The sequence below is a fragment of the Arabidopsis lyrata genome (assembly GCF_000004255.2).
Source record: "Arabidopsis lyrata subsp. lyrata unplaced genomic scaffold ARALYscaffold_7, whole genome shotgun sequence".
Lineage (NCBI taxonomy): Eukaryota > Viridiplantae > Streptophyta > Magnoliopsida > Brassicales > Brassicaceae > Arabidopsis > Arabidopsis lyrata.
In genome coordinates, this window is record NW_003302549.1 from 10,345,630 (window position 1) to 10,373,407 (window position 27,778).

The 27,778-nt window shown below is 36.5% G+C and overlaps 4 protein-coding genes across 9 annotated transcripts; 2 read left to right on the forward strand and 2 right to left on the reverse strand.

The window, feature by feature from the left end:
* The first annotated feature begins 2,008 nt into the window (after window positions 1-2,008).
* LOC9306068 (WAT1-related protein At4g19185) lies at window positions 2,009-4,611 on the forward strand. Its single transcript, XM_021018801.1, has 7 exons — window positions 2,009-2,494; window positions 3,042-3,104; window positions 3,190-3,306; window positions 3,390-3,675; window positions 3,791-3,946; window positions 4,039-4,190; window positions 4,277-4,611. Exons 1-7 carry the CDS (start codon window positions 2,277-2,279, stop codon window positions 4,479-4,481), a joined length of 1,197 nt encoding a protein of 398 aa, XP_020874460.1. The 5' UTR covers window positions 2,009-2,276; the 3' UTR covers window positions 4,482-4,611.
* A 515-nt stretch (window positions 4,612-5,126) lies between these two features.
* LOC9304022 (probable apyrase 7) lies at window positions 5,127-8,779 on the forward strand. Of its 4 annotated transcripts, none has more exons than XM_021018795.1 (4): window positions 5,127-5,483; window positions 5,691-7,786; window positions 7,932-8,227; window positions 8,469-8,779. In XM_021018795.1, exons 2-3 carry the CDS (start codon window positions 5,818-5,820, stop codon window positions 8,210-8,212), a joined length of 2,250 nt encoding a protein of 749 aa, XP_020874454.1. In that variant the 5' UTR covers window positions 5,127-5,483; window positions 5,691-5,817; the 3' UTR covers window positions 8,213-8,227; window positions 8,469-8,779. The 4 variants fall into 4 exon arrangements, with proteins under 4 accessions (XP_020874454.1, XP_020874456.1, XP_020874455.1 ...); XM_021018797.1 differs by lacking the exon at window positions 8,469-8,779 and having other exon boundaries at window positions 5,691-5,753; window positions 5,873-7,786; window positions 7,932-8,411; XM_021018796.1 differs by lacking the exon at window positions 8,469-8,779 and having other exon boundaries at window positions 5,129-5,483; window positions 5,675-7,786; window positions 7,932-8,411.
* A 1,186-nt stretch (window positions 8,780-9,965) lies between these two features.
* Window positions 9,966-12,136, reverse strand: LOC9304023 (probable carotenoid cleavage dioxygenase 4, chloroplastic). The gene has a single exon (XM_002869951.2). It carries the CDS (start codon window positions 11,914-11,916, stop codon window positions 10,117-10,119), a length of 1,800 nt encoding a protein of 599 aa, XP_002869997.1. The 5' UTR covers window positions 11,917-12,136; the 3' UTR covers window positions 9,966-10,116.
* A 1,495-nt stretch (window positions 12,137-13,631) lies between these two features.
* Window positions 13,632-16,495, reverse strand: LOC9306069. Of its 3 annotated transcripts, XM_021018799.1 has the most exons (9): window positions 15,894-16,495; window positions 15,642-15,792; window positions 15,460-15,537; window positions 14,875-15,238; window positions 14,496-14,773; window positions 14,293-14,411; window positions 14,121-14,213; window positions 13,833-13,991; window positions 13,632-13,802 (listed from the first exon to the last, which is right to left on the reverse strand). In XM_021018799.1, the coding sequence occupies exons 1-8, from the start codon at window positions 15,998-16,000 to the stop codon at window positions 13,835-13,837; spliced, it is 1,347 nt and encodes a 448-aa protein (XP_020874458.1). In that variant the 5' UTR covers window positions 16,001-16,495; the 3' UTR covers window positions 13,632-13,802; window positions 13,833-13,834. The 3 variants fall into 3 exon arrangements, with proteins under 3 accessions (XP_020874458.1, XP_020874457.1, XP_020874459.1); XM_021018798.1 differs by having other exon boundaries at window positions 13,632-13,991; XM_021018800.1 differs by lacking the exon at window positions 15,894-16,495 and having other exon boundaries at window positions 13,632-13,991; window positions 15,434-15,537; window positions 15,642-15,669.
* Window positions 16,496-27,778: the final 11,283 nt, after the last annotated feature.

Genomic DNA, 27,778 nt, shown 5'->3' on the forward strand with positions numbered 1-27,778 from the left:
GTACCAGTTGTCCTATTATTTTTTAGTTATACTATTCATCATATGTCTGATTCTAATCTGATCAGAAGAAGTGACGACCAGCGAGATAGGCGGGCGAGCTGAGCTCGGGTTTATGAGGAGAAGCAGAACGGAGCAAAGAAGAGATGTCTTTCTCTTATAATGCCAAAAAGGAAAAAACCATGATTTCGTGAAAATAGTATTACTAAAACCTTCTAAATGATAACTAAAAGTAGAAAATCTCGTGGTCAACTACAACATAAAAATTTATATTAAGGTACAACTACAAATACGTAAAAATCGTCAAAGTACAACTATGAAGATAAACGTACGTGCAACTGTAATTATAATACATAAATTTTATTAATATTTTATCGTGTCAGGCCGACTTTATTATATGTGGGACCACTTTAATTTATATATATATATATATATATATATATATATATATATATATATATATATATATATATATATATATATATTCTTGTTTTACTTTGTTTTGAATTAAATATATTGATATATTTCATTAAAGGTAATTGAGGAATTTCATATTATGAGTGGCATTCAGATTAATGAATGGCAGGCGAGATCATTTTTTCTGAATTTGTGGCATAACTGACGCTTTCCCCTCCGATGTTGGGCTTTTTGGTTATTTAAATACTCTTCGTAATAATTTAATTACTCCTTCCGCTTCTTTAGAATTTCAATTTGTAAACTTTTGTATTTAAAAAAAACATTTAATTTACCCTGTATATTTTGCAATTGTGATTAATTATTTCTTTTGTTTATTTGTAAACTTTAATTATATTTTCAGTCAAATGATTATTCAAATATATATATATATATATATATATATATGAAAATTCAAAATTTATTATTATTGTCCGAAAATTTAATTTTATTATACCAATCGTCTCTGCCGCATCCAGAAGTTTTATATGAGGTTCAGTTTTGGCCATTACTTGTTGGGTTATGAAGTCTTGGTTACTTGGTTTCGAGAGATCATCCCTCGTTGTTATAGGAAAAAAGAAATATTATCGATTGGTTGGCTGTGGACAGTATTGGTAAATAACATTCACAGTTTCTTTGAAAGAAAGGATCTTCTTTAATGATTGTGTCAAGTATTTTTCTTCGGGTTTAAATTTGTGTACTTCCTTAATTTTTGGTTTCAATTTCTCAATTTCAGCTTTAAAATTTCTGTTTTGTAATGTATTCATGTTTCTCTTATATATTTTTTTTTGACAATTGACAATATTCATGCTTCTCTTATATAGAGCTTAGTTTTTGGGGAATACACACGTTTTCCTCTAGTTTAGTTTTCGATAATTCTTCTTTCGTACGTCGGTTTAATTTTCATTGTTTGAGATTTGTATTTTATCTTGGTTCAGAGACAAATTTCAATAATAAAATTTGAGATGATCAAAAAATTATGCGGAATTGATTGATATGCCTAAGGGGGTGTTATTGGTTTGTGATTTAAATAGAGTTTTAATGACTTTAATTGTTATGTAGAATCTGTTGTTATTCAATCAAGATTTTGTTAAACTCTCTTAAAGTTTGGTGTTATTAGTTTGTGATTTGTAAAAAGTCATTTAAAATCTTAATGAATATTATGTTATTGGATTAAGAGTTTTATAAAGTCATTAAAAGTTTTGTGTTATTCAACTAAAACAAAACAATCTATGACAATCTATAATTGTTAATGAATTCAATTATTGTGTTATTGGTTTATGATTTTAAATACTTTTCTTTACAAAATAAAGTCATGAAAAGTATGCTGAAATATTGAGATTGTTTGGGAGACTCTACAAGATTATAGAAAAACTAATCAACAGAACTATAGAAAACTCTCTAACAATTCTTCTAAATCATTCACTTATTCACTTTCTATGATTTTATTAAAGTCATCAAAACTCTATTTAAATCACAAATCAATAACACCCTCTAAATTAGGCAGCCTATTGCCATAACCAAATTTAATAATACACGAATATAAAATATCTAGAATGGTACAGGCTCAAATCAAAGTAGATCGATTTGAAAGAAAATAGAAAAAAATCTCATAAAATTGTATAAAAATTGAAGAAATTTTGCACAGAACCTATAGAAAAGACTCGACAAATAGAAGAAGGAGATTCGTTGCTGACGAAGTAAAGGATCTCACTTTTTTGGTCTTCGCTTCATCTAAAGGATCTCACTTTTTTGGTCTTCGCTTCATCTATAACTTATAACAAGTCAGAGAGAGAGTAGTGAGACGGGCCGAGTAAATCGGAAAGATGACGGCGCCGATGATCCTGAGCGGAGGCGGATCGGCGGCGGAGAGAGACGCTCGGATGGCGCACACTGCCATGGCGTTTGTTCAGCTCTTTAATGGCGGATACCATGTGATTACAAAAGTAGCTCTCAACGTTGGAGTCAACCAGCTTGTCTTCTGTGTATGCCGTGATCTTCTTGCTCTCTCTATTCTCGCTCCTCTTGCTTACTTCCGCGAAAGGTATCATCTTTTTCAACTTCATTTGTTTCCTCTGTTTTTAGTTCTGAGTTACGCTCTCGAGAATGGTTTCCTGGTTTTATGATCGATTTGTGGGTTTATATGAAGTGAGAACTATACAGCCCCCTTGTTATTGCTTGATCCATTAGTATGGATTTTTGGATTTTGATTTAGCGTTTCTCTCTGATGAATTTGTATAAGTTCTTCTGGGTATTAAAAGTCAATGTCATCTTCATAGTAGAAGAACTAGATTTCAGATTTGGAGCAATGTGTGTAGATTTAAGTTGAGATTTGTGTTCCGTTTTGCTTCCACTGTTAGTAGATTTAGTTACCATGTTCTCTGAGTTCCATGTCTCTTCTTCGGGGTTTTACGAGATAAGTACATTTGAACTAGGATCTGGTTTCTCGAGCTAGGCTTGTCTAGTTCTATCAGTAAATGAAAGAATGGTGTGGGAGGTTGTAATGCGTCAAGTTTATGCGAGACCACTTTGAATGTTCTCAAGTTTTCAAAATCTAATCAATGAACCGTGTTCGTCGTTCATGTATGTAGAAGGATCAGAACTCCAATGAATAAAAGCCTTCTCTTGTCATTCTTCTTTCTGGGCTTAGCAGGGTAAGAAATCATCTCTATCCGGTCTAAGTATCTTGTATTCATGTTTATGAAGATTAAACATCTTGGTTGATCTCAATTTTGATAGGGTATTTGGGAACCAATTGTTATTTCTTATCGGTCTTACATACACAAATCCAACTTATGCTGCTGCCATTCAACCATCCATCCCGGTCTTTACTTTTCTCTTGGCTGTAATGATGGGGTGAGTATGATTCTTTTTTAGAGTTATCCTCTTAGATGTGCCTTCACTTTTGGTTTTTTTGATGTCTCCTACTTTGTATGCAGTACAGAAAGAGTGAATTTGTTGAGAATCGAAGGTCAAACTAAGGTTGGAGGCACACTTGTGTGTGTTATGGGTGCTGTCTTTATGGTTCTATTTCGAGGTCCGGCCTTGTTAGGAGATAAAGATGCAGACTTTGCGATGAACAATGAAATCAGTGCTAAAGGTCAACCTGAGCCTACTGGGTGGTTAGTCTCTGGTTTTCTCGATCTTGGATTTGAGACATGGCACATTGGAGTTTTATGCTTGATTGGAAACTGCATGTGTATGGCTACTTTTCTTGCCATTCAGGTAGATCTCTTCATTGTTTCGGTTTCTTTGGTTTGGTTTAGACCAACGCATAAACTGCAGCCTACTAACCTCTGTGCATGTGTCTTTTAATGTGGATGTAATGGAAACTCTCCAGGCGCCACTTTTGAAGAAGTATCCGGCAAATCTTTCTGTTGCTGCATTATCATACTTCTTTGGTACAGTACTAATGTGCACAACAGCTTTCTTTATGGTAAAGGAGCCATTGGATTGGAGGCTAACACAATCTGAGGTTCTTGCAGTTATATATGCAGTAAGTTGCATCAAGGTTTTTTTTCATCTACTCACGTCACATGTTTCTCGCGTAATCATTGACACAATTCATCTGGTTTTCCTTCTCTCTAGGGAGTTATCGCGTCAGCACTAAACTATGGACTCTTGACTTGGTCCAATAAGATTATTGGTCCTGCCTTGGTTGCTCTCTACAATCCTCTTCAGCCCGCTGCATCAGCTTTCCTATCGAGAATCTTTCTCGGTAGCCCTATTTATCTCGGAAGGTTAAATACATTTTCTGGAATCTTTTTTAACCATCCACATTCTCACTTCCAAGTTTAATACTTTCGGTTTCTTTTCCTCCGTGCAGTGTTGTGGGTGGATTCTTCATCATTCTAGGACTCTATATGGTCACTTGGGCATCGTTTAGAGAGCGAAAAACAGCGGGTTCCGGGATTGGGATTGCGTCTCATGGTCTAAAAACCTCAGAGCCTCTGATATTTAATGGGACAGTTAACAGACTAGGACAGTTGTTTTCTGGATTACCCAGTTCCTCTGTGAAATCTGCAGACTAAAGAAACCAAAAGAAGTTAAGATTGAGACCAGAACCCATTACAGCTATTATACATTTTGTTAACTTTCATCTCTTATTAATATCTTCTTTGATTACCTTAATATTAATCACAGATTCACAGTGTTGCTCCATTTAATCTTGAAATATACATCTAATTCGTATTCGTTTTAGATCATCTAACATTTTATCTGACCTTTGAATTTTTTTTAGCAATAGATAACATTCTGTGCAAGATATATATTGTCTACACTATATGATATACAGTTATAACTTTTTGTAAAATCTTAGGTTTAAGGAGGATCTCATAAAGTTGGAAAAAGCAATCGAAGAAAAAGCTGTGGCTTATTTGGTAAGAACACATAACAATAGTGGCAAATGTACGAATTCAAAAAAGAAGTTGGTTTTATCCCAATTTAGATCACTTTTTCGAGGAAAAAAAAAACGTGGAACTTTTTTCCTTTTTTTTGGCAACCAAAAAAAAAACATGGGTTACAATATTGTAAAGATATTCAACAGTTTTGATAAATGTTGTCGACGACACACCATTAGCATTTTAATATCGGCGCCATTAGCATTTTTCTTACCAACAAATAGCCGAATTTTTTAGATTATGAAGAAAGAAAGAAAGAAACTTATTTCATTTACGTTTCAACCCCAAACGTTTTCAAATATTCTTAATTTTCCCCAAGAAATTGAAAATTGAGCAAGACGTTTTCTGTTAGAAGAGAGAAAAAGAAATCAGAGGACAAAAAGGCAAAGAGGTCTTTTCTTCACAAAACGGATCTCTCCAACGTCTTCGTCTTCCTCTGGTCTGAGTCGTGTGGTTTTAGCCCCGATACTCATCAGATCTGCTTGAGATTCTCGATTTTTCTTATACGAAGAAGACGATTCGTTTATTAACTCATGCTTCTTAGACGCAGAGCGAGATACGAGATCTAAGTGCTGATGAAGCTTTGACGGTGGTTGAAGTTTGTTCTTCGTTCTATGCCAATGCGTGTTTCTGGTATTGTACCCTAGCTTTTCAATTTTATGATTGAGTCGTTGTGTTGTTATCGCAATGTCGATTTAACTACAGATCGCTGTTGTGATTGTGTTTATTGATTTGTGAATCACTCAAGCTCTCTTCTTAGATTTTTGATTGAGCACATAGATTGTTTATTTTCGTGTCGAATGCATTTGATTTGATTTTTGTAGTTAACATTTTCTGCAGAAGAATGAAGAATCTGAAGAGTTTGTTGTGCTTCTGCATTTGATTCTAAAGACAACGGAGAAGGTTGGGTTGAGTTTGTTAGTTTTCTTTTAAGTAAAGCAGTGTGAAGTTTATGTAGGCAAGAGACATGGTTTTTGGTAGGATTACTGAACTTTTTACTGCTGCATCGAGTCGATTTTCAGCGGGTTCGCAATCATCTGTTCCGTATATGCCTACTGGATCATCACCGGATGTAGGAACTTCAGCGGCGGATTCCATCAGTATTGGGAATGGTGGACGAAAGAATAGTTTGAAACATTCAGCGTCTCTCCAAGATTTTTCTTCATATCATGGGTTTGATCCTGAAGAATCCATTCTTGCTCGGGAAGCTGATTTAAGCGCTAAACGACAAACTATATCATGGGGACTAAATGGATCAAGTTTTTCCAAGGAAAAGGGGAGTGTCCCGAATGGGACCAATCCATCTACACGCCGTAAATGGATCCGCGCGGTTATGATTGTTTTGTGCCTGTTTTTGTTTGCTTTTCTGGTGTATATAGCCTCCATGTATATTTATACAAACTGGTCACGGGGAGCATCAAGATATTATGTTGTGTTCGACTGTGGAAGTACTGGGACTCGTGCATATGTTTATCAGGCTTCTATAAACTACAAGAAAGATAGTAGTCTCCCCATTGTTATGAAATCTTTGACAGAAGGTATTTCTAGAAAGAGTAAGGGTCGTGCTTATGATCGGATGGAGACAGAACCTGGGTTTGATAAGCTTGTCAACAACAGAACAGGCCTGAAAACTGCGATAAAACCCCTTATTCAGTGGGCAGAGAAGCAAATCCCGAAGCATGCTCATAGAACCACATCTCTCTTTGTTTATGCAACAGCGGGCGTCCGGAGGCTTCGTCCTTCTGATTCAAGCTGGATTTTAGGTAATGTGTGGTCTATACTAGCGAAGTCTCCCTTCACTTGCCGGAGGGAGTGGGTTAAGATCATCAGTGGTACAGAGGAAGCTTATTTTGGATGGACCGCCCTTAACTACCAAACAAGCATGTTGGGAGCCCTACCAAAGAAGGCAACATTTGGTGCCCTTGACTTAGGTGGCTCATCATTGCAGGTAACCTTTGAGAATGAGGAGCGGACACATAATGAGACCAACCTAAATCTCAGAATCGGGTCTGTTAACCATCATCTTAGTGCATATTCTCTTGCCGGATATGGTCTTAATGATGCGTTTGAAAGGTCTGTTGTTCATCTTTTAAAGAGGCTACCAAATGTCAATAAATCTGATTTGATTGAAGGAAAATTGGAAATGAAACATCCTTGCTTAAATTCTGGATACAATGGACAGTACATATGTTCTCAATGTGCTTCCAGTGTCCAAGGAGGTAAGAAAGGGAAGTCAGGAGTTCCTATTAAGCTCGTTGGTGCTCCAAATTGGGGAGAGTGCAGCGCACTGGCAAAAAATGCTGTTAATAGCTCTGAATGGTCAAACACAAAACATGGAGTTGATTGTGATTTGCAGCCTTGTGCTCTTCCTGATGGTTACCCTCGTCCTCATGGTCAGTTCTATGCTGTATCCGGATTCTTCGTGGTGTACCGTTTTTTCAACTTAAGTGCTGAAGCTTCCCTTGATGATGTCTTGGAAAAGGGTAGGGAATTTTGTGAAAAGGCTTGGCAAGTAGCCAGAACCAGTGTTTCTCCACAACCCTTCATTGAACAGTACTGCTTTAGAGCGCCATACATAGTCTCCTTGTTACGCGAAGGTTTATATATTACAGATAAGCAAATCATAATTGGGTCTGGGAGTATAACTTGGACACTTGGAGTAGCTCTTTTGGAAGCAGGGAAGGCTTTATCTTCTACATTGGGACTAAAGAGCTATGAGATTCTGAGCATGAAAATAAACCCAATTGCCCTTATATCTATCTTGCTCTTCTCATTTCTTCTGCTTCTCTGTGCACTATCACGCGTCAGCAATTGTTTGCCAAGATTCTTTAGAAAGTCGTATCTCCCACTTTTTAGACACAATAGCGCCTCAGCTTCGTCTGTTCTTAATATCCCGTCTCCCTTCAGATTCCAGCGATGGAGTCCTATGAGTACAGGTAACTCACTATGCATAATCTTGAGTTATGGCCAGTTCTTCACATTGTCTTTATTCTCAGTTGTTAACATTGTCTATCTTGTGTCTTTTTTTCTGGGAAGATATATAGTCTTAATAGTTTTTTTTTTTTTTTTTTTTTCTTTCAGGGGTAAAGACACCATTGAGTCCAACAGTTCGGGGATCACCGCGTAGGCCATTTAGTTTTGGAAGCAGCATACAGCTCATGGAATCTTCTTCATTGTACTCATCGAGCAGCTGCGTTATGCATAGTTGTTCTTCTGATAGCTTAGGGGATATGCAATATGACAGCACTAGTTCCTTCTGGTCCTCCCCTCGCAGGAGTCAAATGCGTCTCCAAAGCCGGAGATCGCAATCTCGAGAAGATCTTAGTTCGTCACTCGCTGATTCACACATGCTCAAGATGTAGGAGAAGAATTTTTTGGTACGGCTTTTGTCACTTCCACACCCTCCTAATTTTTCTCTTTTTTTTTGGTCATGAGAATCATAGTATAAAAAAAAAAAGGGGAAAATTTCATGAGCAAAATTTCCTTGTTTCAGTTGACATGTAATTCTTTTTATACCATATACTTATATATGATTACTAATTTAACCTCAGTTCAACTATCTATCACTCTCTTCCTCTTTACCCTTCTTGTATTTCTCCAAATTCTTTCTTTTTACAGAGCCGGTCCAAAGTTTCTTGGGTTTTGAGCAGCTACAAAGGGAAGAATCGACTCCCAGATTGAGAATAAACCCTGTACGTGCTTATTTTCTGCTCCTTGCTTCGTAATTCTTATCATCATATCTAAAGGAAGACAAAAAGTAGAATCTATTATGTGCTTGGACTTCATTTCATTGCAACATTCGAGGCTAAAAGTGTCATTGTCATTTACCATAGAAATTGGAAAATATCTAATATCAACAATTTCCTTATGTTAGATTGTAGAGCTCAAATCCTTTGGGGACCATTGTGTGTGGTTGGCATTTAGATAAACAGAGCAATCATAGTAACTATCACCTGAACAATGACTTTATCTTCCTATGGATCATATTTCAAATATATGGTTTAGATTTTTGTATATTGGTCGAATGCTTAGATTGATTAAACCACTCCTAATGTTTAACTTGTGGTAATGGGTTCACTGTTCAGTTCATAAAATATGATAACCTAATGAAAATGTTTATCCTAATGATCTCTATTTCAATAGGTTTGGTCAATTTGTACAGATTGCTTCTTGTTTTTAGTCGCATCGATCGTTAAACTTTTTTTGCCTAACTGGTCTAGCGAAAATAGATCTAGAGGATAGGTAATTGGTTCTTAAGACTCGATTACCTAGTAAAACATTTGGTCGGATCGATTCGAAATATGTGACGAAACAAACAAGTCTGTCTCAATAGTTTTCATTGCCATAAATGTCAAATATTGTTTTTTTCATAAGTCTCAACCATCACGTGAAACTTGATCACAAAATTTGGACAGACATTTCTTTAAATAAATGTAAATAATTGCATCCTTTGGTCTCAAAACGAAAGGATAAATCAACATCTATGTCAGTGTTACTCTCCGTATCGGTCACTCTCGTTCGTTTATTGCTTTGGCCACTCGTTTGCTTTGATCCCACTCCACCCAACAAAATCATTCACAATAATTTCAAGGTTTGCATAATACTACTACTTGTTTTAAGAGGTTGCATTTTTAAAGGTCGTTGTATTTGCTATAAATGACGTTGGGCCATATCCATATCCAGACCTCATGTTTTGCTCAAAATAATGATGTTTCGTTGGTCCCATCACTAAAACACAATCTTTTTCACGTTCCTAATTTATTTATCTAAACCACAAATCCTTTTTTTGTGCATTAATTTGCTTTATCCATTAACTGATCTTTCATATTTCGACTGATAGGTGTTTCATAATTTTATTATATCACGAACATTGTATTCAGTTTTTATGCTTAAGAAACAACATTGGTACATGCCACATTGTCATATTCGAGTAATTAAAACCTAGATTTTTCATATTTGTATTTTCAATACAATATACATATTCCAGTTTTGTTCTTTTAAAGATAATATGAAATATAAAAATATAGTTGTTAGGTTTTATAAGATCTGATAACTCTCGGAATGAAATTATAGAATGAATATTTATAAGATTTGTAGCCAAGAACAGAAGCAGAATATTTGAAAGAAAAAATAATATTTATAAGCTTTGGTATGTTTTATATACATCGACCACCACCAAACTAATGTAGACTTTAATGTATAAATGCAACAACACTATGCGTTTTGTTTTGTTGTACGGAACGTAATTAAGAACTTAATTATTCCACTAACTATTGCAGTTACCTATAGTTAGGTCACTCTCCTTCACAAATAACCCATGGAATCCGTACGGAACCCTTCGCGGTAGCCTCACGGCGGCGACGATTTCAAGCTCCGGCGATTTCGCGTCCATCACCAGAAAGTTCGATTCTCCAGTCACTTCATCGTGAACATACGTCACCACGTAACCATCATCCTCCTCCGCCTCCGGATTCCCAGGATCCCTAGCTACGAAAAACGGTTCACCACCGTAACAACCTTTACCGTACATTCTACGCGCCACCGTACAATCATCCCGATCTCCTTTAGACACATCAAGCTTCACCACTCCGGAGATTTTTGGCATCGGATCTCCAATCGCCGCGTAAACGTACCTGCTCTGTCTCCCAAGAAACGCCGGATTAATAACCGCGAAATCGAGATTCCTCGCTGAAATCGGATGACGTGTCACAATTCCGGTGACGAGATCGATCTTCACCTTCTCCACCAAAGCGTGAACCAAATCCATCCTCTCTAAAGTATGTTCAATCGACATAATATTCGGAGCGATCAAAACGACGGAGTTTCCATCGTCTTCATCCCAAGCATTAATGGCGTGAATGATATTAAATCCAGGAACTTCGAACCATTTCATCTCCGATTCATCTCCGGCGTACTTTGGAATCACTCCAAGCCTCGGTGTTTTTCCGTTATCAGTACCAACCGGAGAACCACCTTCAAACATCAAATCCATCGGATTCATCCTCATCCCAATCTGAATCTCTGCGAAAATCGCGTGACGTTTCGTGATCGCGAAGTCATGGAGAAACGACGGAGACGTCATCGAGAATATCGGAACGTCTCTTTGTTTTTTCCCGGCAGAATCAAACCGGAAAAACGTTAAAAACGGTGGAACAGGACCGTACCGGAAAGCGAAAGTCTCTCCGGTTATTGGATCGGTTTTGGGATGAGCTGTCATACTCATCGCTAATTTCCCGTCGAAATCGTACCGTCCGATCGTTTCTATATCTCCAGAATCCGTTAATCGGACGACGTAGGGTAAATCAGATTCTCCTAAAGCGAAGAGACGGTTACAGAAGAAAGCTAGACTCGTATTCGCTAAACCAATGCCGTTAACCGGATTATACTGTCCGGTTAAAACTCTAACCGCCGTTAAAGCTCCACGAGCTACTGACGCCGTTACACCGTTAAATCCGGAAAACACGTTAGGCATAACCGGAGCTCCGGTTTGTTTCTCGACGTTGTACTTATAAGTCTTGACGTATCTGCTACAGAGAGTGGCTTTACCATTATTGATTCGAATCGCGTGAAGCATACCGTCGCCGTCAAAGAGATGGTAAGGACCACGGGGGAGAAACTGTGGATTTGGACCGTTACGGATGTAAGCACCGTTAAGTGACGGCGGAAGAGAACCGTGGATGATTTCACAGTCTGTTGGAGGAAGCTCGTCGAGAACAGGCGCGAAGTTATCGGAGAGAACGTGTTTTGGATCGACGGACGGACGTGACGGTGGATCGATGAACGTGTTGATTACATCTTCGACGGTGGTGAAGAGAGCTGTTGCGAGAGTCATTTCTGGTCGGGGTTTCGCCGGATATGAGACTGTGGTGTGATTGGTTCGGTTGTGGAGTTTTTTAGGTTTGTTACGACGATCATTGTTGTCGCTTGGGTTTGAGATCGGAGTACGTTCTTCGACGACTGCGGAGTTGATACGGAGGAGGAGAGGAGAGGAAGATCGGCGGCGAAGAAGAGAGTGGTGAAGAGAGAATGTGGAGGAGATGAAGGGAGAAGAAGAAACAGAGTCCATTGCTGTGTGTTTGTTTTTTACTTTCTTTGCCTCCACGTTTAAGGCTGTGAAGGAATATGAGTGTGTTGTGTGGGGCTATTTATTAAATTATGAAAATCAAAATTCAACAATAGTTGTGTATTTTTGAAACTCAGATTTTTTTTTATTTTTGATGTGAAACTACTATTATCCTTTGGTTCGTTGGTAGTTTATGTGAAGTTCTAATCTACAAATATCGGTTTTTCTGTTTTGTTATTTTCACATACGATGACATTATTTTCCTAAATATCAGAGGAATTATCTTGTATTTTATGTGCTACAAAACAATTCATCAACTTAATTTGACAAAATTAATATCTGATAGTTTCATCAAAATAATTTGAATTTGTATATTATTTGTAAGTTTTTAAAGATAGTTTCATCAAAGTATAGTGAATTCATATATATTGTCTCGTTCGTGAACAATGTTTCCCGTCCTGCGTTCTTTAAGCCACTTCAGTATTATAGAGTTGTTGACAAACAAAAATGAAAAAAAAACTAGGATAAACATAATGGCCATTAGTCATAATATATAGTATTTAATTAAATTTGATCGTTTTTTTTTGGTTCACCTACATTTTGTAGTTTGTTTGTCAAATATCAGTTTTTTTTTTTTTTTTTTCAAAGTATTAGTTAAGATATTCTTTAATTTTGTTAAATTTTATGTTTCTTACATTTCTTACATATTTGAGTCATTTTCAAAAACCGTGTATGGGGCATTCTAGCTACTACAATGATTTAGCGATAACAACAAAAATATATTTATCAAAAAAAAAAAAAGAACGTGAAATGGGATTCTTGGTCTGTACGTAGTTGTTGATGAAAAAGTAAGCTCGATTAGGCATACGAGGCCACGAGTGACAGACATTGCTCGGAATTTCAGCACCCACAAATGTGGAAACTACAACATGTTAAATAGAAAGAATAATGTTTCTTACACCAAGAATTGTGATTGTGAGAAGGATACAAAACTACTAATACCAAACTATAATGTCGCGTTATATTAAAGGAGGAATAAAACATTTAGTCGTTTTTTTCCGTCACTTTGGTCGGGGAAATTTTTGTTTTTTTTGTATATTTATGATTACTATTCTTGACTACAAATTAATTTCGAAAAACTTATGAAAGTGGATAATCATCAAAAATATGAAAGAGAGAATGACATGTAATGGTACAAGTGTTGCATATTTGGAAATTGAAATTGCCACTCTTTGGGGTTATGCATGCACAGTTCATTTTTATGTGTTTATTCCTACGTTGTGAATTGTGATCTTCTAGATAATATCGAACTCTCTATTACTTTTATTTTTCAAACTAAACTAATACAAGCTTATCTATTGAAATTAATTTTTATGTGATTTAAGTCTGATTGATTAAAAATTTAAAACTGTAGTTCTTTTTTTTTTTCTTTGGCTTTAAAAGTCCCAACCAATCCTCTTAGCTATTTTTTTCCTTTTTTTGGTAGGGACCAATCTTCTTTAAACAGACAGAACAAAAGTTTTAGAATTCAGCAAGATTATCGTGTTTGGATAATTGAATGACTTGAACCGAAAAAATCATTTCCAAAAATCCAAATCTCATTCGGTTTACTTGGTTCTTAACTTGTCACTAAAACCATGATCGAATCGGCTCGTCTTATATAAGCTTAGCTGTTGAGGCCCAAAGGGATAAAACATTGAAATATGGATTCACGGGAAAGTCAAAATTTAGCTGGAGGCCCAAATCCATTAGATCTGATCAGAAAACAACAGTAGAGTTACTACAACAAACAACAAAGCTCCAAGTCTCCTACTACAAAGGTTCTTCAAACACAACAGAGACACCGAGAAAGAAAGAGAGTGAATTTACAAATGGAGTAGAGAGAGAGAGAGAGAGAGAGAGAGAGAGAGAGAGAGAGACGTCAAGGAACGGTCAAGCGATCAGAGCCAAGAGGCTTCAATGAAGATATGAGACGAAGTAGATGAAGTCTCTCTACAAATGGCTCCAACACAGCTTCTTCTTCAGGAGGAGCAAAGGCCATACATATGCTCAGCTCTTGTACCGCCTCTCCATATTGCCTGCTCCACAATAAACCATATCTCAACAATTCAAGATCTTATATTTGATCAAACTAAACCGACCAATACTCACAGAACCGCGGGACAAGCAACAAAAAATGTAAGGATTTATATCTAAGTTTACTATACCTGTCGTAGTACAGCATCATACCAAGGTCTCTGCGAAGTGCCCAGTTATGAGGTTGCAAAATCAACAACCTTTCTGCAGCCGCAATAGCCAACCTATGTTCAGCAGAAACTGAATGTGAGGCAGAGATAATTAAAGGATTTGTAAGATCTTTGTTTTTTAAAAAGTTTTTACCTAAGATCTTGAGGCCGCAACAATGGGAAATTAGAACTACTGATGTTGTTAAGTTGACTAAGAGGAGAAGTCAGCATTAGTCCACGGGATGACTTCGAAGCACGTCTCCAGTGAAGCCTCTGAAAATGATCAAAAGACACAATATATAGATTCTTTCAATATGAAATCTTTTGGAGTTTAGTTAATAAGTGATAAGGACTTACAATCAAATTGGCAAGAGCAATCCCTATAATGTCTCTATTTGTTGCGATGTCAAGGTCTTGAAGTGATTTTGCGGTTAAGTCTGATGCCATTGATCCAGGATCATCAACGCAACTTCCATTGACAATAGAGAACAAGCTCTGTCCTGAAGTGGCTTTAAAGAGTTCCTCAGGATACTCTGTTTTAGGCCAAATCAGAAAATCTTCCCCAACTGGAGATCCAACAATTGGCACATTGAGGCGCTTACAAACTTCAATGTATATTACACTAATCAGAAATGCTGCACATGGAAGAAAACAAAATCCATACTAGATTAGGGACAACAAATGAGAAAAAGGGGAAACTCATTTTGAGAAAGCCTAATAAAGAGGAAACTTTTACCAGTGCTGCATCTACAGTTAAGTACAGAGTGAAGGTAGGAATTCTCCGGGTCTAAAGTAATAGATGTCCTCTTGAAGCCTCTCAGATCGAAGAGAACTGTATTTACAGCTTCAAGAACTTGAACCAAGTGGCAGCCGATATCTCGTGAGACTAATTCTGCCTCTACATCTTTGGAAATTGCATCTATTTCACTCACCCACTCAGATATACTCTTTCCATCTAACTGCAATAGCTCCTCAGAATCTGTCTCACTCGGATCAGACTGATCTTGGACACTTTCCCTCTCTTTCATGAGTGACTGAGCATCCCTCTCTCGGTTTATAGCCAAGAAGGCTTCATCTTCAGCAGCAATGTAGAAAAGAACCTGTGAGTCCATTTCCATAAATAAATGAGCAAAAGTTTCAAAGATATGACCCAATGGAAACTTCACCAAACGTGTTTTTACCAAAAAAGCATCAGACCTAATAATAGAAAACTCTCTAAGAAGGTCAAACAAACCCATAGTCATATCATGTTCAATAATGGTCTGAAGCAAGTCACCAAGAGTCAGAGATTATACCTTAACAAGAGAAATTTCTTATATACCTTTGCAATCGAAATTTCATTGTCTTTCGATTGGATAGAGATTTCTCGAGCAAACATTTGCCGGGCTGACTTAGTGACCTGTAAACAAAGTAAATCAATAAACAGTAACATGAGAAAACCTAATGAAAACCAAAACCAAAACCAACAATCATGTTTTCAGATTCAAGATTACAAATCTGAACCTCTTGGTAATTTTTGGGTCTTGGTGGTGAGTCTTTATTAAGCTGACTGAGAAAGAGAGGATAAGCAGAAGCTGAGGCAGTCCTATTCCGAGGAAAAGGGATCTTCTTTTCAAGTCCAGAACAACGACGACGACGTTGATCAAGATCATACCTGATGATCGTTAAAGCACATAAACCTTAATAAAATCCCAATTTCTAAACATGTTTCAATACAAACTATAAGCATAAGTGAAGAGATTTTTAGTAAATCACCTGAGAGTAGTATGATGACCAAATCCAAGAAATCTGGAAACTGGTGAAGAAGCCATAGCTGAAGAAGCAGGACCCAAAAGAGCAAACGAAGATGATGCACACAACATTGTTTGAGTGATTGGGAGAGAGAAAAGGGAGATTTTTGGAAGAAAATCGTTTCAAGATTTGGAAGAGAGATTGAAGTCTATAAGCATCGAATCGAAAGATACGAAGAATCTTCAGAGATGATGATACAAGAAGAAACAATAGAAGAAGAAGGTTTGGGAATCAAATTCATGGATATGGCGTCTGGATAATCACTTCCAGCTAAAGAATAATCGGAAAACCTAACAGGAGAAAAGCAATTGCACAAATAGAATCGAGATTTACCCAATTCCATAGCAAGCAAGCAAGCAATGATGAAAAAATGGATGCTTTCTCTCTGATTCAACAAGGATTCCTAAACCAAGAAAGTTCTCGAGAAAGGTTGGAGCATTGTTGGTTCTGAGTTGAGATTCGATGTGGGTTTTAGAGAAGAAATCTAGGGTTTTTATATCTGAGTAGTTCTCTTCTCTCTCTCTCTCTCTTCTTCTTCTTCAATGGCGGATTTGGTAAAAGGAAGATACAAGGGGGGTTTTAAAACGACTGATGACGACACTTGTTGCAGAGTTAAACAAATTTAATAAAGTGAATAATGAAAAATGGCCTTTTAAATTTTCTTTTTAATTCTATTCCCAAAATTCCTATAAAATGATTATTTTTGCCTCCTTTTTGTGTTACGATATTTTTGGAAAGCAACATATATTTTTACTTGTAATGAAAATTGTGGTTAAACAAGTGATCATGGTATGAAAATCTGTTTACTTATTACGTCACTTAGAAAATATCTAACCGTACATTTGCATATTAACAATTTTCTTTTTTCATGTTTATGTATCTTAAAGTTTCATACTTACCGTAAATTCTAAATTTTAAATTCTAAATTCTTTTTGTCTGACGCCAAACAAAAATAAATAAAAACAACAATTTAGTGATTATTTACAAACAAACGAAAATTTTGCAAAAATAAAGCGAGATTCACGAGACACTTATCATATGTAGACATTTTCATTTTTAACACCTCTTTTTCAGTACTTACGTTGTGAAATTTAGAGTAGCCAAATTTTTTATATATCATCAATGTTAATTTTGAAAATCATATTTAAATAAACTATTTTATCCATCTATTAATTAATTTCTTAATTTTTGTTTCAACTATTCAACCAATGAAAAATTTAATTATTTTATAAGTTAATTAATCTATCAAATTTGGCCATTTAAATATTTAAATGTACAATTGGTTTTATTTTCTAGTATTACACGTCACTTATTTTTGTCTTATTTTGAAACAATTAATAAAAATATCTTAAGTTGGGTCCGGTATATTTCTTAGATTCCTCAAAAGTTGAACCTACATAATAAACTTTTCTCCTTTTCTGCCAAACCTACAAGATATTTAATACTAGTACTACTGTACTAATTGAAAGATAATTTTGATTATTCGATAACCTTCATGTGGATCTGAATTTGATACATTGATTTTAGAGCTGTTTTTGATTTTATAAAATTGAATTACTCCCTTATTTTTCCAGAACATAAGCATATATTCCCGCAGATCCCATATAAGAACACTGGATAATGTTGCTCCTTGTATTAATTATAATTTACGAGTGCTATGTTTAGTTTGTCTACTTAATTTTTATATTTTAAAAGTGGTTTAATTTGATGAGATTCGATTCAGGCGAATCTTATGAAAATTACATGAAACGGTTTAAGATAAACCAATAATAGTTTTTTGCTTCTTTTTAATTTACTCGTAAGTGGATGATATATATCCTCATCCATAACGATTGGTAGGAACACGGCAAAATCATCACTGGTATTGAATAATGGCATCTATATATATGCTTAAAAATAGTACGTATCGAATTCCAACAAGTATGCATATAAAATGAATTTCACGTAACTAAGTGACCAGACGAACAAACCACGTGAATAATACACATTAAACATATGATTCATTAATAATTATGTTACGTTTTGAATAAATGTTTTCTCGTAACCAAATCCATATAATCGTAATTATTTACAAATACATGATGTATATATATAGATTATTTTTTTGGTGCTCAAATGGCTTTTAATTAGCTAATCATCTTTAATTTTCAGTTATTTTTATCATGGTTGGCCATTATATTGTGATATTTTTTGGCAAAAGAAAACAATTTATCATCCATTAAACTAAGAAAAATAGGTTTTCCTTGTGGAAAAACAACAGAAAAATCCAAAAGTTAGGTGGGAGAAGAGAAAATCTTGTGCTTTTATAGTTTTACCTTTTTATCAAGGCAATCTAGTCATAATTCATACATTAATAGTTTTATTACAACGTAGACAGGATAAAAAATAAAGAAGAAAACTATTTTTTATTCTTTTGTTAACTAGAATAAATAAAACTTCAAACCACTAAAGGTACTTCATAGTTTAAAATAGTGATTAAAAATTCTGCATGAAGCGAGCGGGGATTATCAACATAATTTGAAGATTAGATTAGATTAAATTTATGCCCAAGAATTTAAATTTTAAACTATATTGACTTAGGTTTACAAAAAAAAAAAAAAAAAAAAAACTATATTGACTTAATTACGTTATTAAGTGACGTTTAAATGGAAGATTACTAGTGGGATCATGACGTTTGATTAAAACAAAGTATCAACTTGAAAGGAGTGCTTGTTTTATTCTACCCCACATGACGATGGCTGATTGACAATTTTCAGTAAGTTTTTAAAATGCGTTTTTTTTTTATATCCGAAATATATTAATGTGGAAACGTAGGGCTCCGTATCCGTATGGAATTGGCTACAATATCCAAAAGTCCATTATCCATATATCTTTTTTTTGTCAATTATTTGTTTTGTTCTTGACCTTTTGATTGGAGTTTATATTATTTTATCATATACAGAAGGCCATAATTGGAAGGATAACACGTATGTATGACGATGATATATGAATTGGCTGGTTGTGAATTTGAGATTTGCAGTATTATATTACAGGCCTGCATAAATGATTACTGTAAAAATAAAAACTCAGAAACCAGATTTCAACGATCCGAATAAAGACGGTAAGATGAGGCGTATCAACTATAGCTCCTTGTTCGGGGTTAAATTTCAGAGTTTTTTAAGCATTCTCAACATTTAAGTTTTTCAAATTCTTTTTTAAACATATAAACATTTTGTTGTAAAAACGTTTATTTTTTATTTTGATTATAATTTAATAATACATTCAAAAACTACAATAAAACTTCGGTCAAAATATAAATATAAAAATAAACACTATTTTCAGACTGGTTATGATTGTTTTTCTTAAAAAATTTCCTTTAAAATTAAAAGGAAGTTGTTTCTTTTTAAATTTTCTACGTAGAATGTTGTATATGTAAAGTTTATGTTCGTTAAAAGACTTTTTTTCAATAGTTAAGGAATGTATCAATGAAACCCAATATAGTTCGGCTTTCAAAAATTGATTGTATAATAATGTTTGTGTAAGAATTGAACAACTAATATTAAAGGAATGGTGGCCTACTAGTAGTATAAGAAGATTGATTGTTTTTGTACTTCGGCTTCAATCCTCTTTTGAAACGGAGAGATACTTTTTAAATTGAAATGGACTAAAGGTTTGTTCTGGATATCAAGAGAGTGCAAGGTATGTGAGTTTGGGTGGAAATTCTTTTTTTTTTTTTTATCATATAGTTTTATTATAATCATCAAAGAAGGATACAAGGTGAAATACATGTTGGAACAAACTCTTAAGCCGGCGGAAGACAAGATTTCCCCAGAAACTAAGCTCAAACAAGGGAAGCAAAAGACTAATACGATGAGGCAAAGAGATATAATGATAGGAGACATATCTCACGACACAAAAACGAGAAAACTCGACCAACAGGACACTACCAAAACAAAACAGAAATCCTAATTCCAAGAGAGTCTCTGAAAGAACCAATCGAAGATGCCCACGGCCAACCATCGAAACACGAATCCTCCTCATAGATGATTAGATGATAAAATAGTCCAAGATTTTTCCTTCAAAATCACATGTAAAACTATAATATGTTATTTTGCTCACTGACTGCAATTATTTGATGAACCATAATTTAGATGATAATATCAAAATAGCACACAAAATATATTATCGTCAAAAAAATTCACAAAGAGCAAGATGTTTCCAATATACTATATAAGTACTAAAATTAAATTTCTTCTAGGTAGCATGGAGGCGGCTAGGGCTTTGAGTCTAGAGGCGAAAAAAGTGCGATTTTCAGATCTACTCCAATAGAACCCTAGATTTCAGTCAGCGATTGAAGAGTTCTTTGTCTTGCTGTTCATTAAGCTTTTGTGGCTTCTTTTTGTCCTGTCTCCTTGCTCCGTGAGATTCTCTAAGTGCATCCAATTTTATCCCAAGATGAATCGACCTCGCAAGAAGAAAGAACTGTCTCTAATGGAGGAGCTGAAGGAGTTAGACCTACTTGGAGAAGGAGATGTGGTAGAGATCCCAGATCTGGAAAACGACGATCTCATTGAAGAAAATGCCATGAGTGTGATAGTGAGATGCCTCAACCCGACGGCTCACAAAGTCGGTGGCTTGGTTAAAGCTTTACCTCCTATTTGGGGAATGGAGGATAGGGTTAGGGGAAGAGGTGTGGGGGACGATCGAGTACAGTTTATCTTTGAAAGTGAAGGGGATTTGTACCACGTTCTATACAGAGGCCCTTGGTTTGTAAATGGATGGATAGTTACCACTGATCAATGGAAACCAAATCCAGGGCCAGATTTCTTGAAGAGGATTCTGTTCTGGGTACGCATCAAAGGAATCCCCATTCACTGGTTAAAAAAGCAAACGGTTGACAGTAATGTTAGCCCATTAGGGAAGGTTGATGCTGTTGAGTTACATGCCAAAAATTCCCCGTCTCTGGAGTATGTGCGTGCGAGGGTCTGGATTAGTGCTGATGAGCCATTGCAATTTGTCAAGACGGCAAGCTTTAGGAATGGAGAAGTGGCTCAGATAGAACTGACGTATGAAAAATTGCTGAAGGTGTGCTTTCTTTGTAAGAGACTCACCCATGACCAGTCGAGCTGCTCCTATCAAGTGGTGGAGCAACCAGTTGAAGGAGGACCAAAATCAGAGAAGAGAAAGGGTCCAGTAAAGGTGAAAGGGAAGGGGAAAGGGAAGGAAGTGGATGTGAGCTCTTCTAGGCAGTCCACATCACAGAAGAAGAGTAGATTTACATCCCAATCTGAACCAGGTCCAAGAACAAAGAGTGTTAAGGATCGCTTAAACTGGAATGGGATGCAGGGACGTAAATCAGAGAGTCAGTCCCAACAGACGTGGAGACCTACGGGAAGAGTGATTGAAACTCCTGTGCGGGTAATGGACAGTCAAGGTAATGATGATCTCCAACTTAACCAGAGTAAGAGAAGGCGTTCCAGCACTAGTGGAGAGAAAGCCAGTAAGAAAGCAAGGTTGGGATCTGGTGAAAAATCCCAACATTCCCCATATGTTTTCGAGAGGCTGGGGAATAATGTGGAAGGAGTGAAAAACATGGAGAGAAGAAGTTCCAATGAGAAATCAAGGCACTCTCCCTCTGTTTTTGAGCGTCTAGGATCTCAGGGATCATCCTCCAGCACACAATTCCCGGCGAAATTAGATAATTCTGATCATTCTGCTCATGTGGCAGCTCAGTTGTCGAATCATTCTGCTTCCTCAGTGGCAGCTCACTGTCCTCATTCTTCTGGTACATTACCTGGGAATGGCAGTGACAAAATTATGAATGAAGGGTTGATGGTTAATTCCAACCCTTCGAAACCCCAATGAGGATATTGAGTTGGAACTGTCATGGGGTGGGGAATACCCCTACAGTTCGACATCTAAGGGAAATACGTGGTCAATATTTTCCTGAGATAATATTCCTCTGTGAGACCAAAAATAGAAGAAGTTACTTGGAGAATGTAGTAGGCCATTTAGGCTATTTTGACTTGCATACAGTGGATCCAGTAGGCAAGAGTGGAGGTCTAGCTCTGATGTGGAAGGAATGTGTCAATATCAAGATCTTGGAGTCAAATAAAAGACTGATTGATGCCCTGGTCACTTGGCAGGATAAAGAGTTTCATTTAACTTGTGTGTATGGTGAACCAGTTCAGAGTGAAAGAGGGGATCTATGGGAGAAACTGTCAAGATTGGGGATGGACAGAATCAAACCTTGGATGATGACAGGAGACTTCAATGAGTTGGTTGACCCCACAGAGAAGATTGGAGGTGCAATAAGGAGAGACTCTTCCTGTAGGGAATTCAGGCAAATGTTGAATATTTGTGGGCTTTGGGAAGTCAAACATGTGGGTTACCAGTTTTCTTGGTTTGGCAATCGAAATGATGAATTGGTCCAATGCAGGTTAGACAGAACTGTGGCAAACCAAGCCTAGATGGACTCATTTCCACAAGCTCAGGCAACTTATCTACAGAAGATCTGCTCAGACCATAGCCCTCTAATTAACAGCCTAATGGGAATGAATTGGAAAACATGGGCTGGGTTCAAGTATGACAAAAGATGGGTTCAAAGAGAAGGATTCACGGATCTGATGACACAATTCTGGGAGCATAAAGCCAGTGGAAGTGAAATGCCAATGATGGAGAAGCTTGGACACTGTAGAAAAGAAATCTCTTAGTGGAAGCGACATACCAAACCTAGCTCAGCGATCAGAATCCAGGAGCTCCAATTTCAGATAGATGCTGCTACAAGACAACTCCCCTTTAACCCTCAGGTACTAAAAGAACTGAAAAAGCAACTCAATCAGGAATACCTCCATGAGGAACAATTCTGGAACCAAAGAGCAGAATCACCTGGTTTAATGAGGGAGACAGGAACACAAAGTTTTTTCACGCTGCTACCAAGAATAGGAGAGCCCAAAACAGAATCCAAAAGTTGATTGATGATGAAGGTCAAGAATGGCACACGGATGTGCAACTAGGAAGAGTGGCTGAAGCATACTTCAAGAAACTGTTTGCCTCAGAAGATGTGGGTTATTGGCTGCGAGAGATGGAAGAGGTGGCTCCGGTTATTACTGCTCAGATGAATGAAGACCTACTTGGACCAGTGACCTTAGAAGAGGTGAAGAAAGCAGTCTTTGACATTAACCCTACCAAATGCCCGGGCCCAGATGGAATGACAGGATTCATATACCAACAGTTCTGGGAGTGTATGGGTACACAATTAACTGCTATGGTGCAACAATTCCTCAACTCGGGATGCATGGAGCAGAACATGAACAAGACAAATATTTGTCTCATTCCAAAGAAGTGTAAAGCTGACAGGTTAGTAGACTTCAAACCGATCAGTCTCTGCAATGTAGTCTACAAAATCATAGGGAAGCTGCTGGCTACCAGATTAAAGAAAGTGCTCCCATCTCTCATTTCGGAATCCCAAGCAGCTTTTTTCAAGGGAAGACTAATCAGTGATAATATCTTGGTGGCCCATGAACTACTCCATGCTCTCAGCTCCAATAATAAGTGCTCTAAGGAATACATTGCAGTAAAGACTGACATCTCCAAGGCCTATGACCGTGTGGAATGGGCTTTTTTGAAAGATACTATGTTAGCTCTAGGCTTTGATGCGAGATGAGTCAGCTTAATCATGGAATGTGTCAGCTCTGTAAGGTATCAAGTTCTGATTAATGGAACCCCATATGGTGATATAGTCACAACTAGAGGGCTAAGACAAGGAGATCCCTTGTCTCCATATCTGTTTGTCATATGCACAGAAATGTTGATCAAAATGCTGCAAATTGCTGAGGTAAAAGGACAGATAACAGGATTAAAAGTTGCAATGGGAGCACCACCAGTCACTCATCTTCTCTTTGCAGATGACAGCATGTTCTACTGTAGAGAAAAGGATGAAGAACTTAATCAGATTAGTAGAATTGTGGAAGAATACAGTCTGGCATCGGGTCAAAGGGTGAACTACCAGAAGTCCAACATCACTTTTGGTAAGAATGTCCCAGAAGAAAGAAGAATAGACATCAAGAGGAAACTGGGAATAGAGCAGGAAGGAGGGCAAGGAGTTTATTTAGGACTGCCTGAGTCTTTTAAAGGGTCAAAGGTATCTATCCTATCTTATCTAAGAGAGAGACTTCAGCAAAAAGTCTCCAGCTGGCAGAACAACTTTCTTTCCCCAGGAGGGAAGGAAGTGCTGTTAAAGGCTGTGGCCATGGCCCTTCCTACCTATACGATGGCCTGCTTTAAACTTCCTTCCACTGTTGGCCAACAAATAGCCTAGGTAATGGCTGAATTCTGGTGGAAAAATAAGAAGGATTCAAGGGGGATGCATTGGAAGGCATGGGATCAATTAAATAAACCAAAAGCTGAAGGGGGGCTAGGATTCAGAGACATTGAAGCTTTCAATATTGCTATGTTAGGGAAGCAGCTATGGAGAATAATCACCAAAAAAGAGTCTCTCTTGGGAAGAATCTACAAGAGTAGATACTTTAGTAATTCTGATCCATTAATGGCCCCATTAGGATCACGACCCTCTTTTGCCTGGAAAAGCATTCATGCTGCTCAGGAGTTGATTAAACAAGGTCTAAGAGCTGTGGTGGGTAATGGAGCAACCATAGAAATTTGGCAACACCAATGGCTCTCAGCCAAACCAGCAAGAGGAGTGCAGGCAGTGAACAGGAACCCACAACAATTATGCAGATCAGTGGCTTCTCTTAGGTATGTCAAAGATCTCTTGGTAGCTAATGGATGAGAGTGGAATATGGACTTAATTCACACTGTGTTCCCAGAGGGAGTAGTCTAGCAGATTGTTCAAATTAGGCCCGGGGTAATAATACACAAGATAGTTTTACTTGGGACTATTCTAATGATGGGCAATACTCAGTAAAGTCCGGATATTGGGTTCTTATGGAAGTCATTAGGCGCAAGAATAGACCACAGGAAGTGCTCCAGCCCAGTTTAAATCCAATTTTCCAACAAATCTGGAAAACAGACGCGTCCCCAAAGCTGCAACACTTCCTTTGGAAATGTGTAAGTAACTGTCTCTCTGTGGCGGGAATCTATCTTACAGGCACCTAGCACGGGAGGGATCATGCATTAGATGTCCCTCACAAGTAGAAACGGTTAACCACATGCTTTTCAAATGTGCCTTTGCTCGATTAGTATGGGCTATCTCTCCTATACCAGCCCCTCCAGGTAGTGAATGGTCTGAATCTCTCTATCAAAATATTTACTACCTGCAGAATATAAACCAGGAGCATCCCCAATTGCATCTTGAGGGTAGCTTGGCTCCATGGATCCTATGGAGGCTATGGAAGAGCATAAATGATTACATTTTTAAAGGGAGAGAATTTTCTGCGCAAGAGGTAGTACAAAGAGCAAAGGAGGATGAAGAGGAATGGAGAATGAGAAAGGAAAAATGCAACCAGCCGTCTCAGATGACAAGAACTGAGCAACACAGGATCAAGTGGGAACCGCCACAACCAGGATGGGTGAAGTGTAATACAGATGGGGCCTGGAATGCAGAAAGCATAACTTGTGGTCTTGGTTGGATTTAACGTGATCATGAGAAGAGAGTGTTGTGGCTGGGAGCAAGATCCTTACCTCGGGTTGGAAAAGTGCTAGAAGTTGAGGTTGAAAGTCTTAGATGGGCTGTACTTTCCATGGCACGGCTTAACTATCGTAAGGTAATTTTTGAGACTGGTTCTCAACAGCTGGTGTCCTTGATCAGGGGAGAAAAAGAAAACAATCACCTAAATCCAATCTTTCAAGACATCAAGCATCTTCTACAGCAATTCGAGGATTATAGAGTGGTGTTCACGTATCGAGAAGGAAATGGCGTGGCGGACAAAATAGCAAAGGAGTCTCTTTCTTTTGAACATTATGATCCTAAGTTGTATTCTGTAGTACCAGTATGGATTAAACCATTTGTGGACATAGACAATATGTAACAGTTTATTGGTTAATATGAAGTTGAAGTTGAGTAAAAAAAAAAAAAAAAAAAGTAGTAAAATTATGGTTCAATCATATGATATCACCATACTACGCAGCACGCATAACTTCAATTATGTGCAAGTTGCTTGATGTATAATATCGTATATATTGGAAAGGCAAAATGTTTTCTGTTTTTATATAGTCTGATCTGAAATCTACAATGGTGTAAAAAGCGAAAAATATTGATTGAGGAACCTTCCCATGAAGATTGGACTTATTTTTACATATTCAAAGCTGGCAATCTCATCCCTTTATCCTTCGGCCTACCTAATCTTTTTGTCCCATGAATTGCATCACATTCCATGGATAAATTGATATTTGATATTCTTTATATTTTTCTCATATTTTTATTACTTTTTTCGATTAATTCAATATATTTGTTCACACCGTCCTTGGTCACAAATAAAACCATCGGATAAATTTGTTTTACATACTCCACTAGTTTACAAAAAAATACATATGCATGTCATCATGGACTCTTATTAAATGATTGACCAAATTATCTTTGATTTCACATTAATTAGGCATGACTCACGAAGTTTCAATTTCCTGATATTGTATTTTACTATTTTTGTTAGATTGTCAATGTAAATTTATAAACTCTACTACGAATCAACTTGAGTTGTTACTTGTGATAACACGTACAACAAATTAATTACTCGACTTTATACAAAATTAAAATAATAATTAATCTACTACGGTTAGAAAAAACGAAATGATATAGACGGTATAACGCTACACAACATTGGGTTATAGCTTTGTTGTGCGCATCATTACGTAATCGAGTGATCTCTTTAACGTATGAGGAAAGCTCCACGGGACCACGGCTACGTTTGCTTCTTCAAAGGTGGTTTCGAGCCCACAGCACTCATTAGTTTATTCTTTGCAATTTTAATTTTCCATTTTTTTGTACATAAACATTTGGTTTGATTTCTTCTGTATCAATGAATTTACCATTTCATTAAAAAAATAAAAATTATCCATTTTATGAAATTCATATATATACTGATGACAAATGTTATATTCGAAGTTTCGATCGAAGACTAATTAGAATTTAAAAATATTAATACTGATAATAAATAAAACATGACTAATTAGACACGAGTGCACTCTTTTTGTTTGCCACCATTCATGCAAACATCCTAATGAATACATCCTAATGTGATATTTGACTTATTTATATCTGGCCTATAGAGGTTTTAATCCTGATGTTTGTTTTTCTTATGCTATCAACATGCATATAAGCATATTTATGTCTACAAGGTGATATATTAAAAATACTAGGACAAACTAAAACTATAATAAATTACATGTAGTAATTTGTAAGTTATAAATTGTATGAGATTTTCACAATTTATATTTGAAAATAGTGTGTTTCGTGGATATATATAATTTATGGACTATGAAGTAACAAATTTTTGTAGTAAAATTATAATTTATTTTCGCTTTTATCATTTTGAAATTATCATTTTGAAATTTTTGTAGTAAAATTATAATTTATTTTCGCATTTATTTTCAAATTTTTGTAGTAAAATTATAATTTATTTTCTGGTAAATTATCATTTTCGTAACTCGTAAGAACTCGCTAATTAACCATACGTTATTAATTTGTGTTACAATAATTCTGTATATCTTTGTAAAATTTGTTTTATTCTTGTCCTAGTTTTCTTACAGCTTTTTGTAAACACGATGATTAATAAAGTTATTGGAAGAAAAAAAAAGAAAAATCGTCGGCCGGTTAATGGAACCAATATCTATAACCGGGAGCGGTCCGTTGAGAATGAGATGATGGGCTTAGTTTGGGCTTAAGGTAAAAAAAAGTTTTGCAGTTAAACCCG